At 30.2% G+C, this 16,690-nt stretch overlaps 3 protein-coding genes across 3 annotated transcripts; 1 reads left to right on the forward strand and 2 right to left on the reverse strand.

The window, feature by feature from the left end:
• The first annotated feature begins 4,367 nt into the window (after nucleotides 1–4,367).
• Nucleotides 4,368–8,764, forward strand: LOC11406334 (serine/threonine/tyrosine-protein kinase HT1). Its single transcript, XM_024784184.2, has 6 exons — nucleotides 4,368–4,546; nucleotides 6,641–6,776; nucleotides 6,952–7,144; nucleotides 7,275–7,396; nucleotides 7,484–7,636; nucleotides 8,093–8,764. The coding sequence occupies exons 1-6, from the start codon at nucleotides 4,368–4,370 to the stop codon at nucleotides 8,552–8,554; spliced, it is 1,245 nt and encodes a 414-aa protein (XP_024639952.1). The 3' UTR covers nucleotides 8,555–8,764.
• Nucleotides 8,765–9,774: 1,010 nt separating this feature from the next.
• LOC112421773 (uncharacterized) lies at nucleotides 9,775–10,957 on the reverse strand. The gene is made up of 2 exons (XM_024783392.2): nucleotides 10,467–10,957; nucleotides 9,775–10,112 (listed from the first exon to the last, which is right to left on the reverse strand). The coding sequence occupies exons 1-2, from the start codon at nucleotides 10,738–10,740 to the stop codon at nucleotides 10,066–10,068; spliced, it is 321 nt and encodes a 106-aa protein (XP_024639160.1). The 5' UTR covers nucleotides 10,741–10,957; the 3' UTR covers nucleotides 9,775–10,065.
• Nucleotides 10,958–11,921: 964 nt separating this feature from the next.
• On the reverse strand, nucleotides 11,922–15,907 carry LOC11409456 (HVA22-like protein k). The gene is made up of 8 exons (XM_003611907.4): nucleotides 15,753–15,907; nucleotides 15,458–15,516; nucleotides 15,262–15,359; nucleotides 14,318–14,369; nucleotides 13,977–14,040; nucleotides 12,762–12,857; nucleotides 12,446–12,518; nucleotides 11,922–12,354 (listed from the first exon to the last, which is right to left on the reverse strand). Exons 1-8 carry the CDS (start codon nucleotides 15,789–15,791, stop codon nucleotides 12,242–12,244), a joined length of 594 nt encoding a protein of 197 aa, XP_003611955.1. The 5' UTR covers nucleotides 15,792–15,907; the 3' UTR covers nucleotides 11,922–12,241.
• Between the last annotated feature and the right edge of the window lie 783 nt (nucleotides 15,908–16,690).

The raw sequence follows: 16,690 nt of genomic DNA on the forward strand, positions 1-16,690 counted from the left end.
AATGTGCTACATTTCACATGGGTTTTTTTAGAGGGAAAGCAATGCATGCAAATTGAATGTTAAGATTAAGTCAAACTATTCATTTGGATAAGATTGAATTCTAACCAAGCGGGTCACCTTATTTTGTTTGTTTTATTTTTGGAAATATATGCATACTCTTCTGAGTTATTGTTTGTGAATGTATATTAAAAATAGTGAAATGTCCCGTGAGCTTAACTTAGTTGATAGGGACATTGTATAATTTATGCAGGGGTCGGGGTTCGAACCCTGGACACCTACTTCTCCATATTTATTTGTGTAAGTTCTAACCATTAAGTTAATAGACCAAAAAAAAAAAAAAATAGTGAAATATTTTCTTACTATAAATTTGCATACGTTTATGTCTATATGCATGAACTCGTTTAAGTTATCATGTGACTGTATCAAACAATATCCATCCTAGCCTCAGTACATATAAGAATGATTTATTTTTCTCAAATGCTAGGTAGTATGATTAATTATCTTTCCCTCTCAAAAAGATAATAAATTATCTTTCCCCTAAAAAAATGATTAGTTATCTTTTTTTTATAAGATAGTATGCTTAACTAGCTAGGAATTTAAACAATTGTAGAGAGGTATCGTAGATAAAAGCTTTAATAATTTGTTTCTCTTTAATTAAGGGCATGGTATTTCAAACATTAAAAGCAAACTAGGAATTTTCTCTCCCTCAACTTTTATCGCCTTTTGTCAAAAAAAAAAATGTGAAGATTAATCACTCGAGCCATATGAGATCAAATGAGTGACAAATTTTTCCTCAACTTTTATCATGTTATCACTTAATTTATCTCCTTTAATATTTCATTCTAAATTTTCATGTATATTATTGATCTTCTGTTATCCTTTTAGATGATGTTAGCAATGTAAAAAAACACTATGAAATAGTCATATATTTTTGGGTCTTCCAGCAGGTGATATATTTTACATGGACTGGGCAGGCCCACATGACTTTGTGTCGGCCCATAAATATATGAAAAACATAGTTTTAAATAAGAGTATTGTTAACCAGTGCACTTGATGCACTAGTTAAAGAATTAAAAGTAAAAAGAAAAATAAATGTTGCATTGAAAAATCATTTTTTTAATTTTTGAAAAGTAGCATACACAATTTTTAAGGTATTATTTCTTTTTAAATTTTCTAAATTGACCTGGATATTTGTTAGTATTTTCCTTTAAACAAACATATTTTTAAAATAAAAGGATCAAACTAAAAAAATCATATATAAACCCCTATCTTTATTGTAAAAATCATATACTAGCGAAAAGAGGGGCACTCACGTGCCTGTCTTTCCGCATTTTTTATTATGCTAACATTTGAAAATTATTAACGGTGTTTTTTTTATGAAGTTTTGATTTGGATTAAAACAAAAAATACAAATGTTTGTTGCTTTCAAGTTATAACAAACCAAACATTATTTATTGCAATGACACCAATAATATAATCTAAATTCTTTTTTTAATGACACCAACAACAATCTTTAATTATTATAGAAAAATTTGTTTAAGGGTATAATTGAGATAATGAAAAAGTAAGTATAAATATATGCATCTAGTTTGTTACACTTTTTAAATAATAAAGGAAAAAAAACAGAAATATATATTCATATCATGTTTGTTACATTTGTTTTAATATTTAAATTTATTCTTATCTATTTGTTACATGTGTTATTTGTATTGAAAATTGAAGGTATTTTTGGAAAGAAAAGTTCAACCCAAAAATGTTGAAAGGGATAGTTTTCTTTTATATATAGTATAGATATAAATCAAGTATGTATTTGGATTGATGTCTATATGAGTGTAATTTTGTCAACCAAAATTTTACATGAAAGACAAAGCTTTAGTAAATACGATCATACAAAGTCACATTTATGCTTTAGGATGAAGAAATATTTTTTTGTGTTTTCTAAAAATAAACAATATTTCTCTCAAAAAAATAAACAATATTATTTCTTATGACTGATTTTCAAGCAGTTGGTTGGTTTGTAGCATGATTCATATCATCATTCCACTTCCATATACTTGATTCAAAACTTACATCAGATTAGTGGCAAAGTATTATTTCTTGTTTTTTAGTAATAACATAGTTTATAATTTAGGCACAACAAGATATTATATCTAAATCCTCCCTTGATTATAGATTAAAAATTTGAAATTTCATTATTTAAATAATTATTATAATTATTAAAATGCTATAATCAATCACTTAAATGTTGATTATACTTAATTGGTCAATTCTATTATTGTTAAATAATTGGTTTTTATTATTATTTTATATTTATAAGTTAAAAAAATTGTTTTCATCCTTATACTGAAAAATTGTATTTAAACAAATGTTACATTGTAATCTTTTTGCATCGGTTTGGAATTTCATCCTTCAATGGTTGGGTGTTGCTACGTCTCTAAATCAGGATGTAGTAGGGCACTTCACTCAATTCAGGTCCTTAGGTGGTATTGCTAAGTCTCCTCAGTCGATCTTACAGGTTATTTGGTGTGCAACTGTTTGGGAAATTTGGAAGGAAAGGAACAACAAAATTTTTAATGATAAACACAGTTCAATTGTTTAGGTGGTGGACAAGATTAAGCTGCTAACTTATAAGTGGTTGAAGGTGAAGTATGCATCTCTTCCCTTTAATTATCATGGTTGGTGGTCTAGTCCTTTCACTTTATTAGGCATAGGTTAAACTCCTTAGTTGTTTTTTGGTGCCGGTTGTGACTTTGTAATTATTGTTGTAATACTGTGTTGATTTTAGTGTTTCTTCCTTAGCACACCTAGTGCTAGGAAGGCCAATGTTGTGTTAATATATTTCATTTTAGCCTCTTAAAAAAAAAAAAATTGTTTTCTTTTTACATAAGTTAAAATATATATATATATATATATATATATATATATATATATATATATATATATATATATATATATATATCAAGTTATGTAGAACGCATTATTTTTTCAACCCAATTCTAACTGTTGATTTTAATTTATTTTTTTTCAAGGAGTTGTTTTTAATTTATTATTACCTATATTTATAATTTCAATATATTTGTTAAATTATTTTTCATACCCAAAAGTTTCGTTAGATATCATACCCAACATCCGATCATTTTACGCCACAACACTTTTAAACATCTAATAAATTTACTTTTCCGGTTAATTTAGCCTCTCTTGTTTTTTAAAGACGGCTAATTTAACCTTATGGTAGCAAATAATTATCCAATATTATTTTTTCGAAAGAATCCTATATTTTTTTTAATAATGTAGGTTTACAGGCTATCACATAAATTATATGTTCACTTTTTCTAATTAGCGCCTATAATTTGTAAGGGAATTCTAAATTATAATTTTTTATAGAAATTATTAATATATAATGATTGGATCCATTGAAATTCAATAAGTTGACGACATTATAATGGAAATTAATTAATAAACGGGTTGTCATTTTAAGTCATTTATTTTTTTCCATAAAAAAAAAAAAAGTCATTTTTTTTTATTATTTGGTTGGGTTACCTTATTACATGTGTTCCTATTTAGAGAAAATTTTGTTACTTTCAAACTTCAATGCAACATTAAATAGTGTTTTACCAATATTACCCTTAGATATTTATTGCGGAGAGAGAAACATATGAAATGAAATATTAAATTAATAAGGTCATTATAGCAAAAGTAAAAATAATTGTATTAAAAGTAATAACATTTATTAATTGTCTTGATTTATGTAAAATATCAAAAAATAACAATTAAAAAGGAGCGGGGTAGTACTAATTACTGTCTAAGAACGTGTGAGGCACATAATATGATTTCTCATCTCCAACCAAATTTATTTAAAGCAGTTGTCAAGATTTTATATAAGTCATTTAATTAGTAGAATGTTGGTTTTTTGTCATTATACTCTTAATCAATGTTAATGTCTACTTTTCAATTGTTGTAATTAATGAGATATTTACTTTAGCACACTAAACAAATTGTCGCTCATTTTCTTTTAATTTTTTGAGGGAATATTGTCTCTCATTTTTAATTTTACAGATGAAAGAAAAGAACATAGAATGAGACAATAATTAATTAATTGCTATAAGGAAAATATTTTATTTTTTTTGGTAAAAGAAATATTTTGGCTGTCACACGCTATCAAATAAATTAATTGCACTATATGGACAATAAATAATCAATCAGTAAAAAAAATATTAATTAGATTGTATCAAAAAAAAATATTAATATTCACCAAAAAAAAATATTAATAGTACTGTATGGAAAATATAAAACATAGAAAGTTTTACGATTTAAATACTTTATAGCCTAGTAATTTATGCATTTGTCTCTACTAATCTTGCAAAATGATGTCACTCCCATCAGTCCAAAACACTATGCTCCTTTTCCAACTCTCACTCGATAATTCTTCTGAGCTTGATGATGGTTTTGTCTTTGATATTCATCCTAGTTTGCTTGTGGACTGTCGTAAACTAATCATTGGTGAAAAGATCGGCGAAGGAGGATACTCTTCTGTATACAAAGGATGGTTGGTACCTATTGTTTACTATGAGCTGTGTTTAATAGTTTTACTTATGATTAGACTTTTTCATACTTGTGAGTATATCATTTTCGTGTAATGGTACACTATAAAAACTTAACATGTTATATATCATAATTTACAATTTATCTGTTTGATCACATGTTATCAAACCATTAGGATCACGCTTTAGATATCTAGTTTTGCGTGTAAAAGGATGTTAAGAGTCCTCACTGAATAAGATAAGATTTGGGGAAAAAAATGTTCATGTGTTTTAAATAGCTAACAACAGATAAATTGATAATTAATTGCTCAATAGATCTTGATTAGTTGTGATATTATCTTAAAATTTGAGTTGGATCTAAATTAACTCCTATAATATTGATTAGTTGCTCATTAAAATCCTGAATATTCTCTTATATGTATTATCTTAGATTTTGAGTTGGTTCTAATTAAACTTTTGCAAAACTGAATTATAAGGCTAGGACTGTCCACCCTACTTTAAATTAATTTTTTGTTGTTGTTAAACTAGTCTTATAAGAATTTGGTTAGTTCTCTCAAAAAAAAGAAAGAATTTGGTTAGACTCAACTTAAGCTGTAAAGATTATATAATTGAGGCTATTCAAAAATATGTTGGGCCATCTATCAGATCCTCGCAAGGGAACACACATGCTATGCTTCATATGTCCAATCATCACGATGTGTTAAGAGTTTAAGATTGGATTATGTAAGATCTAAAATTACGTTTATAATTAGTAGATAATCCCCACCTAACAGGTCAATTTTGTAAGGATTGAATTAGATCTAACCCAAATTTTAAAATAGTATCAAAATTTATCCAAGATCTATTGGATCACCCGCTATTTGGTCACCACTACTATGATACAAAATAAAAATTATTTTATTTTGTTAGTTACTTTTACAATATTAATTAAGTAATAATTATTTATAATAGGAATAAATAACTAATGGATTTTTTTTCTTATTATATCACTAATCATGATTAATGTTTTCCTTTCATTCTTGTAACTATTTGAAAAGAGTAAAGGTTGGTTATTTTAACCAATAGGAGTTAGTTTAGTGGAAGATGTCAGTCTCTTGCAACATCACAAATTAATTGTCTAATTTTGATAGTGGAGAAGTTCACATTTAGTGTTTTATGTAAAATTATCTCATGTGAAGGAAACATAAGAAGAAAAAAGTAATTTAATAAAATATACAATAGATTTTAGGGTTATATATGTTTTTGGTCCTTATAAATATACCAACTTTTCGTTTTGGTCCCTCTAAAATTTTGTTTCAACTTTTAGTCCCTATAAAATTTTCAATCACTACGTTTGGTCCCTCTTTTAAAGTACACTCATATGTAGAATTCCTATTTTTAAATAAAAATTTGCAGAAAAATTCATAATATTATAAGAATCTCTTCCTAAAAAAAATTAGAATTTTTTAACAAAACATAAATTTAATATGAATTTTTACGGTTAAAAATTCATATTAAATTTGTGTTTTGTTAAAAAATTCTAACTTTTTTTGTGATTTTTTTTTTTACAATATTCTACACATTTCTGCACAATTTCATTAAAAAATACAAAAAATAACTTTAAAATAGGGACTAAAAGTAGTGACTGAAAAATTTATAAGGACTAAAAATTGAAGGAAAATTTTAGAGGGATTAAAATGAAAAATTTATATATTTATAGGGATCAAAATCATATTTAACTCTAGATTTTATAAATCCTATAATATTAAAGATTTAATTTATGTTAATGTTCACTGTAAAGATGTTTTTTCACCGCCAATCTTTCTTTTTTTTTTTGGTACATTCACCGCCAATCTATTATAACCTTCAAATCAAAAAAAGTGCTTGACTTTAATCAATGTAAAGTTTTTTACATTAATCGTGTATCAAAATTAAACTTTAGTATTAATTATTATTTTTTGACCGATTCTTTGAAGACGTATTAACCGATTTATAAAACAGAAACGAAGGAGTATACTATCTTATAGTTAAGGGTCTTTAGTTACCTGATGCTCGAGTTTCATACATTATTGCAATTTTAGTTTTAATACACATTGTTAACCCAAAAATGATTATTTCAGGTATGAAAATTGTCCTGTAGCTATTAAGGTTATACTCCCAGAAAAAACAAATGATGCTACACCAGAAGAATGTAAGGCCAGCTTTCAGAAGGAGGTGAACCTTTTATCTAGGATTCAACATGAAAATGTTATCAAGGTATTTTTTTTTTTTTTAAGGGGGTGTATATATATATGTATTTGTTCAAAACAAATTTACCAAAACATAATTAAGATAATGTTAATCAAAATATGAGGTGATTAATAATAATTTTCTCCTTTACAATTTTTTTTGCTTTACATTTTAAAGTTGATGATTTAAGTTTGTTACGCAGTTTATTGGAGCCTCTGTGGAACCAATGATGATAATTACTGAACTTTTAGAAGGTGGTTCTCTTTATAAAAACATGAAGAGAATCCATCCAATAACTTTTAGTTTGGAACAATGTCTAAGCTATGCTCTTGATATTTCACAAGCAATGGAATATCTGCATGCAAATGGAATAATTCACCGTGATCTCAAGCCTGGTAATCCTTTTACTTATTTTTCTATTGTTTTTTTATTCATGCTCATGCATGTAATTTAATGAGATATTTTAGGTTCAAATGATATTTTATAACATAATGTTAAAGTATGTTTTGATTATGTTATTTGTAGATAACTTACTGCTTACCAAAAACAATGATCATGTTAAAGTTGCTGATCTTGGGTTAGCTAGAGAGAATATATGTAATCTTATGACTTCTGAAATCGGTACTTACCGATATATGGCTCCTGAGGTGAATATATTAATTTGTCACTATATATAGTACATTTTATTATACTATATGTTTAATTATTTCTTCATATATATGTGCATGAACTAGCTAACGGGCATAGATCTTCCAAGGGGTGCAAAGATATGTTATGATCATAAGGCTGATGTGTACAGTTTTGCAATAACTCTTTGGTCTTTGATTAAAAATGAAACTCCATTTAAAGAAAAGCAAGGCATCATAGCAGCATATGGTGCAAGAAGGGTATACAATTCATTACTTTTGACTAATTTCTATTATTATAGTTATAAATTTTTACTCCTTTTTATATGTTTCTTTACATGATCTTTTAATAGATTTCAATTCATTGATGAATATACTTTATAACATCAACATCTTAAGTATTACAAATTTAGTATATAGATTTTGCAATATGTACCTACCTACAGTTAGGATTTTTTGATTGATTTATTTGAACTTATTTATTCACATAGGCAAGTGTGAGAATGTTTGGGAAGGTTTAAGAAAACTGCTTATGGCATATCTATAAGTTATTTTCAACTTATTTTCGTAAGCCCTCCAAGACATGCTTATAACTTATATGAAAATAATTTGACTTTTTTTATCTTTTGTCGTAGAAATAGTTTTTATACTATAAGTACTTTGAGTTGTTTACTCAAACATGGTCTTAATACATGAAGCTGTTGATAATGGTTGCAGAATATCAGGCCAAGTTTGGCTGAATTTCCAGAAGAAATAATCACCCTGCTGGAATCCTGTTGGGATAAAAACCCAAAACTCAGACCAGAATTCAAGGAAATCACTGAAATACTGATAAGCATTCTCTTTGATCTTTACACAGCCAAGATTAATGCACTTGCAAGCATAAAACCAATCTGTACTGATCGCGTTGATTTCGAAATTGAAGAAGAAAGTTCAAATGTGCAACATACTACAGCTAGCTTAGTGTCCACTGTTGAGAATGAGACTCTAGGACCCGATGGAGGAGCAGAAGCTGTTAACAGTCTCATATTGGATGAAAGTCGAGATCAATCTGGATCTCAAGCTGAATCTCAGAGTGGAACACAAACACCATTCCATGACTTGGTTGAAAAGAAACCAAAACAAAAGAGTAAGATGAAGCATTTATTTTCCTATTTTCTTGGTTGCATTGCCTTTTGATAGGGCATTCCAGAATTCTGCATACATCAAGTATGGATTGTTGGATTAGCTTTCAAAGGATCCATCTAAGGATTTGGCATTGTTGGTTGATGAGTTTAATTTTTATTTTCTTTTGTCATTGATGCAAGAATATCAGAACTCAAGTTTATTTTTTATGGCACACAGAACTCAAGTTTTTATATTTATATATGTTTTGGTGAACTTTATATTTTTAATTTATTTATCGAATGAGTCATTTTATAGGGTTACAAGATTTAAACTTAGTGGCCTGTCTCCCAAGAGGTCACTTGGTTGAGAGTTTCTTTCTTCAACCTCGAGAAACTCTCTTTGAATCCCGACACCAGAGATTTGAACTCAGTGTCCCTTGGGATACAAGATACCACCTCATGTGCTGTAAAAACAAATAGATAGTCTCCGAACGAACCTTATAAAGGGTTTCAAGAGGGTCCCAATTCTCACTACCTAGCTACTACATAACTATTACTATAACCTAATTATTTTTTATTTTTTGAAGTAATCAAAGTTCATTCCGGAGAAAAAAACATAAACGCTTAAATCACCTAAACGTCGAAAGTGAAGAGAGCAATTTTGAATGCAAGCATGTACCAACTTTGTGGTACGATTATAATAAAGTAGAAATAATTCGATTAACTTCTTATAGCAAGTCAAACATAGTAGTAACTCGTAGCTTGGTTTAGTCGTAAAGAAAGATGTCTTTGATCCAAATGTTCCTGATACGAGTTCAAATATGTTCCTGTATGTATAGAGATAAATGTAAATCATTTTGTAAGTTTTCTTTGAGGCCGAATGACTTCTTTATCTTAACTAAGACACCGTCCTTAAAATTTATTTCATAAAAAAAATGAGTAGACACCATGATATTGTTGCAAGTGTTTTATACAAGGCGATATGATATTAACCTCATCGTATCATAATGAAAGATCGTAATTATTTTAGGTTTTATTATGTGAATGGTCTCTCTAGAAGACTTAAAGCATAATTGTCCTGTTGAATGATAAGGGTATATTCAATCCTAATATTAAGATACTATCAAACAAAGCTAAAAACGCATCACTAGTAATAATGCACTTTAACTAGGACTATTACACGTGCTAACGTCCGGGACATTAAAAATAGAGAAGCTAAAAAAGTTCCGATATTATTCATTCCATAAAAAATAAAATAAATAAACATAAAAAGTATTTAAGGGTATACAAAATATTGGGTCACACATTTTCGAATATCTCCTTATAAACTACATTTGAAGTGGTGCTGATACAATCTCCATTGTCATCCGTTAATAATTTCTTCAGACCATCCCTTGATGTAACACGTGATATTGCAACATATAGCTGCCCATGTGAGACGATCGACTGTGGAAGATAGATGCCAACTTGCTTAAGTGATTGTCCCTGACTTTTGTTTATAGTCATTGCAAAACACAAAGCTATAGATCCAAACAGCTGCAACCGCCAACCCTATAGATGCTAGCCAGCAGCTGAAACCAACAACTAAACTGCCAACAGCACCATGACAGCACCCTGAAACCACCAAAAACCTGCACAGCACCACCAGAAAAGCTCCCAATGAAGGAATTGAACGTAAGGAATGTTGAATAACTAAATATACTTCGCAATCATATTTTCAATTTATAAACACAGAGCGAAGTGGAAAGCACAATCATTAAAGGTCAGCATCAATGGACATATTGGTGTGTTTGAAAAAAAAATACACATATGATTTTAAAGTATCAATCAATTTATTAACAGCATAATACATGATGGTAAAATCTATTTAAATATCATCAATTCACTTACAAACAAACCAAAAATGTAATGGAATAACAAAGTTAGGGAAAAGTTACAGGAACAACGATTTAGGATATATATATATAGTAGCATCTTCAACACACCTGGCTGATACGATGCCGCAGACGACAACGGCGAAGGTGATGTCGGAATCGAGAGCATTGGTGAAGGGCGACGACAGGAGAGAGCTGCGGCGACGGAGAGAGCGACAACGGCAGAGAATTTTGTTTGAATGTCTGAGAGTGAGGTGGAAGATGAACAACTCAAAGGGCGAAGAGATTTTTTTGAGTAAAAGCAATCTAAATTCCAACACATAAAGAAGGAATAATGGGAGAGGAGAGAAGAGAACTTAAAAATGAAGGAGAAAGAGGTGGACATCGATAAGTGTGGAGTCAATTTGGGAATTGGAGGATAACTAATGAGTCAAAACTTGGATAAGTGCATAGGAAATATACATCAAATTTGAAAATTTGACTCAGATTAGATCAAAGGATGAGATGCATGCTTAGCTAAATGATGAGATCCAACGGCCTCCCTTGTTTTGGAGCCAAAACCATTTAGGTTTAGGGTTTGCAATTTCATTAGCAATGTTAACAAAGATTAGATATAAGTATGATATGTGAAAACAAACAATCATGATACGGGTAACCACTTCAAGTGAGGCTCAAAATTACAAATTATAGAGAATTCCAGCTTTTTTATTTTACTTTACTTGAAATTATTGAACTTAGTTTCTAGTATTTTAAAATGCTTCATATAATACTTTGTATAGTTGAAAAATTACTCTGATTATCTTTGTTATATTAATTGCTCTTTGCAATGATTTTCTGGTGGATAAATTGACATATTTTAAGTTAGTTCAATTAGCTTCTAATTAATTGTTTATTCAGTGTTAATCTTAATACTGGAATGGATTTGTGGAATGCATCTTCTGCTTGTGTTGAATGAATTCACACCAATGATGATCACTTGATAAAAGTGTGATTTCTACGTTAGTTGTTTGTAAAGTTATTCTGGATTGAGGTAGCTATCATTGTCTGTCTTCCCGGTTGAAGCACTGACGTAGATACAGACACGACACTAACACTGACAAGTCAATATTGGTAATAATTTGACAATATTTGTTTGACTATATTCAATGCTAGTAGTCTAGTAACCATTTCACAACATCGGAAATGTTTTGGATTTATTGTTTCAACTCGGATGCGTGTCAAGAGTTACAAAAGATGGTGGAGAAACTGGGAAATGAGAATTAAACTTTGAGGGAAGAACTTCAGAGAGTATCTAAAGAATGTGAGAACCTTAACAATGATTGCTATCTACAGGATGATGAATTGAAACGGTTGTACGGGACAGAAACAATTGCTAACATTGAATAATTCTGACGCATCATTTGTGAATCTGCATAATTTCAACTCAATTTATTTTTAAGTATTCTGACTCGTTTAATAGAACCACGTACTATCCGTTGTATAAAATGTGTGAAGTCACGTGTATTATAAGCATGAATCCGACTATGAACCATTCATTAAAAGTGAATCCATAAAATTAAACGAACATACAAAATTTCAAACCAAACATTAAAAGTGAATCTATAACATCAACAGCAAAATTTAGAGACATGTGGAGTATTGAGTCTATGTATCATCAAGAATATAGACAGCTTCTAATCTATGCAAAAGCAGCAAATCTCAGGAAATTTATCTACCAGTATCCTATCAAGAGAAAGCTTCAAGTTTTTTTTCAGAGATAGATTTCAAAATCCAAGAAAATACTAATAGATGTAAGTCTAGTATCTGTTTTTTCAAGTCTAACAGGAACTGTTGTGGACAGCACTCATCAACTCGCGAGTCTCAGTTCATCGAACCTTTCTGGTTGATTAGCTACTGTTCTGGTCAGGCTCAGCATCGGACGATGTAGCAGATTCATCAACTGGACTATGCTGCTGTGATCTATCTGATGCAGTAGGGGGGCTTCTCAACATTTTATCAGCTGGTCCATATAGATAGAGAAATTCAATTTACAGTTTAGTAACTTACATAATGGGAAAAAGCTGTTGCTAAGCACAGAAACAGTGTTTCACCTGATTCGGTTATCTTTCCTACCATGGTCTTGACAGACTGGATCTCTTTTTGATATGAGTTGACAAGTTTGATCTGCAAGTGTTTAGTCAAATTCCACTGTTATATACACTTGTCCTTGGAAGATTATAAACGAACTCTGCATTTGAAAGAGGGGTCCGAGAAAGTTTCATTCTGCAAGCTCTTTTGATACTCAATATAAACAAGTTACACAATCATTACGGGATTTTTTTTTTTTTTTTTTCATTGTTGATGGAAACACTAGATTTCTATTGCTATAGTTTTGAAAAGAAAAAAAAAAAACAGTATGAGACAAACCACTTCACAAGATGCAAGGCCTAGAACGCGATCAGCACTCTCTTGATGCTTCAACAAGAAGGGGCGAATGTGTTTCATGTATAACTGTTTTGCTCCCTGCTTGAATGTAAGAAGTTTGTTAGCACAATAACAGAACAGAGTTGAGGCATTGAAGAGACAAATTTTCAACAATAGAACGTGTTAAAAACCTAAACGATTAAATATAGTATTGTAATTTGTAAATGACAGCAACAAATCACTCTAGAAGACATTTCTAATTCTAAAAAATACACTTCCAGAAAATACATAAATGATTTTTAAGTGAATTATTTATTGAAGATTATTTAAATGGTGGCAAATGCCCCCAATCTATTGCATGCATGCATCGGTCCCCCTCCCACCCCCCATCATACATCCCTTACCCCAAAATCGACAACCCATCACATCCCCCCCACCCCACCACAAATGTCACTGTAAATCCCCCAACCATATCCCACATCTCCCCCTCCCCAACATACACCCCCAATCACTATCTCTCCTCATCCTCATTGCATGAGCACAGTTTTCTTAATATAAGTTTGCAGAGATGATTGGGGAATATTTAAACCCCGATCCTATATTTGCAGAAACCAAACATATATTTAACCTTTTGATATACTTTGAAAAAAATAATCAATAAATTGTAGACTTAGTTCAACCAGTCACATACTCACAGGTCAATGCGAGCTACTTGAGTTGATCCGCGAACAATTTTGCAAGTGATTCAACTCAATTTTGACAACTACAGTTGTAAACTCATATACTATACAAGTTTAACTTGGAAATTTGAGAACCATGTTTGTGAAAACAAGAAAATTGCAAGAATCGCAGATATTCTGATAAAATGTTACTGAACTATAATAAGTTTGGAAGAAGAAATAAATGGGTAAACTTTGAACCTTTCAAAGGTGCTAAAATTCACACATTATTTTATTAAATTAGATTTGCAACCAGATATGTGCAGAGTAACGTCTTATCAGATTTCTCTGCAAAAATCCAAATGCAACCTAATATTTTAGCATCTTAGCTACCCCTTTTTGTCTTCTAAATATTTTCCCATATAGCATTGTCTAAATTACGATGCTTGCAGTTTCACAGAAAGAAAAAGGCAAAGGAGTAATAAAATCTATTTCAGTTACAGATGGCTCAAAACATCATCAAAGAATCAGCCTAACTCTAAATGTTTATGAAACTCACATTGGTAGGTGGAAGTTGAAGCCAAACTAGAAATGCAAACTTGACGTGATAGTACATGGGAACCCTGAAAAAATAGGAAAAAGTAATTTAGTTCAATTGCAAGTCACATAGCCAATAATCCCAATGAAAAAAATACTATCAACCATATAAGAGATTGTTTTTTAGGGGACCAACATTATGACAGATAGAATCTTGTTATCAAGAAGGTAGTGCATCATATATTCAGAAGAAGGGAAAAGATTGACTTTTGTAAATTTAAGTGGAACAACGCAATACAACCAACTTAAGTAAATTAAACTGGAACAAAACAATACAACCAACTTAAATGGATTAAACTATACCAAGAAATAAGCTTGTCCGTGAATACTTCAATGAGGCTGAATGAGCCGAAGGCTGTAAATATCAGAAGTGGAGAAAAATATATCATGATCATGATAAATATAATAGAATAAGGGTTGTATTTACACACAGTAACAGAGGTTGAATTAAATTATCACATTGGTAGGTGTGAACGTGTTAGAACTGATAACTCTGGGATCTTTATATCAGATATCAGAATAGAACGTGTTGTTGGTTCCAGAAAACAGTTATCCTGAAGGATAGAAATTGCAGCTCAGTTTTGTGATGTGATTTTCATTATTTGATAAATCAATGACTTTATTAGACACATTTGGTTCCTTCATACTTCAATTACAACTGAAAGATGCTAAGGAATAAATGTTTATCAACAGCAAGTCTAATGACATGCAATCTCCACTATGGAGAACAGAATAATGCATAAAAATGGAGGGAATATAAATTCCTATTAATCTCTTTGCATAAAATGAAACATCTAGAACGAAGAAATAATGAACAGTCAAAAAAATGTAGAGACAGTGTTGTCAATTGCAGACCATGGAAAATAGTGTTTCATTCAAATTCCACTAATGCTAATGCACTGTAGCGATTATTTGACAACACTTTGTACTAAATAGTAAATCGCGGAACAATAGTGATTTATTAAAATTCCACTATGCCATAGCCCTCTATTTGACAACATTGTGTAGAGATTACTAATTTGATCAAGTCCCACTAAAATAAAAGCATCAACGTTATTCTAGCCTAAGCAAGATTTTCATGAAACAGCTCCCCAATTGCTTTATGTTTGTCACCTTGTGAGTGTCATTGTCATGTCCAGTGTATGTGTCCGTGCTTCATAGCATTAAGTCATTAGCAAAGTTTCATTCTTTTTCATCTATATATCAATCTCTATTTCGGGGCCGATAAGGGTTAATGAAATTCAAACCTGCCCAGTAGACAAGACACCTTTGTTGAGCATCTTGATTTTTACTTTCTATTGCCTTGAATGTAGAATACACAGGCAAACCAATTCCCACAGAACAACTATAAAAACAAAAACAAAAAATCACCAATTTAGCACTTAAAAAAAGCATTTTTAACCGTTAAAACAACATTAAAATTATAAATGAAAATTGGGTTACCATGCTGTTCGAATTACAACGTGAGAACCAAGAGGACAGAGAAGTAAACGGAGTCCAACCTGCATCAAATAGTTCAGACATTAATCTAAACCTTAAATTGCGTAATTATTTGATATAAGAAAGTAATTAAGACTAAGAAGCTTTGAAATTGGGGAATTTGGTTATACCCTAGAAATTAAGAACACGATATAAATTATGCTGAATTAAAATTCGAAAGCCTAATTGAAGAATAATTAATTAATAATGGTGAAAATACAAATAAATCTGAGAAAAAGAAGAAGAATGAAAAGGGAACCTCGCTTGCAATGTTTGATCCGATGAGAGGGAGAGCCATTCTAAAGTTTCAAAGCGCAGAGGATCATTGTCTTCTTTCTTCTTTTCCAACATTTATTGTCTATTTATACTGTCATTTTTTTTTTTTAAGTTTAGGATACAAAATCACTGTTGTTAACAAATTCTTCCTGTTATTTTCATTTAACCAAAATGTTATTTTCAGATGCTTCTGAAATAAAAAACAACAGTTCACTGCTAAATTCAATCCAATCTTATTTTCTCTCCTAATAAATTCCCTTTTTCAAAAAAAAAAAAAAAAAAACCTAACAAATTCATGTAAATTTGTTGCACATTTTCCAATTCATGTGCATAAGGGATGATTTAATCATAATTTGTTAGGTTTTCTAGACTCCAACTCCCCACAAATTTAGCTGTTTCCAAAGCACTTTCACCTATCAAATCTTCCAAAGCACTTTCACGTATTAATTCTCATTCTCACTATAAATGTGTAACATACAGAATTGAATAAAACACATCCTTATTTATCCCTTTAATCATTCGTTCAGAGAATTTCTCCCTTCAATCATTCATTCAAAGAATATCAAGTGGTAATATTGAAAAATGTTGTTGACGTATCACTGCTTAACGGGTATATCTGATGCTATGGTTTGATTTTTGCGTATGTTTTCATGCTTAAAGATGTTTTGTAACACTTTTTATTTTTACTGTATTGATGCAACAGGTCCTTTGGTTAATAATCCAGATTCATATAATAGAGTGTTTGCTGCTCCATCTTTTTGCTTTATTTTCAGTCGTTGAATCAAACATTTGATTCTTTAGTTTTTGCTTTTCAATGTAATGAAGTATCAGTCTTGCTAAATTCTCTTCGTAATTTTAATCTAAGCATCCAGATTTTATTCTCTTTTCAATTTTAACTTTCTTTTTTTATGGCATCTGTCT

This window comes from Medicago truncatula, chromosome 5, assembly GCF_003473485.1.
Source record: "Medicago truncatula cultivar Jemalong A17 chromosome 5, MtrunA17r5.0-ANR, whole genome shotgun sequence".
Classification (NCBI taxonomy): Eukaryota; Viridiplantae; Streptophyta; class Magnoliopsida; order Fabales; family Fabaceae; genus Medicago; species Medicago truncatula.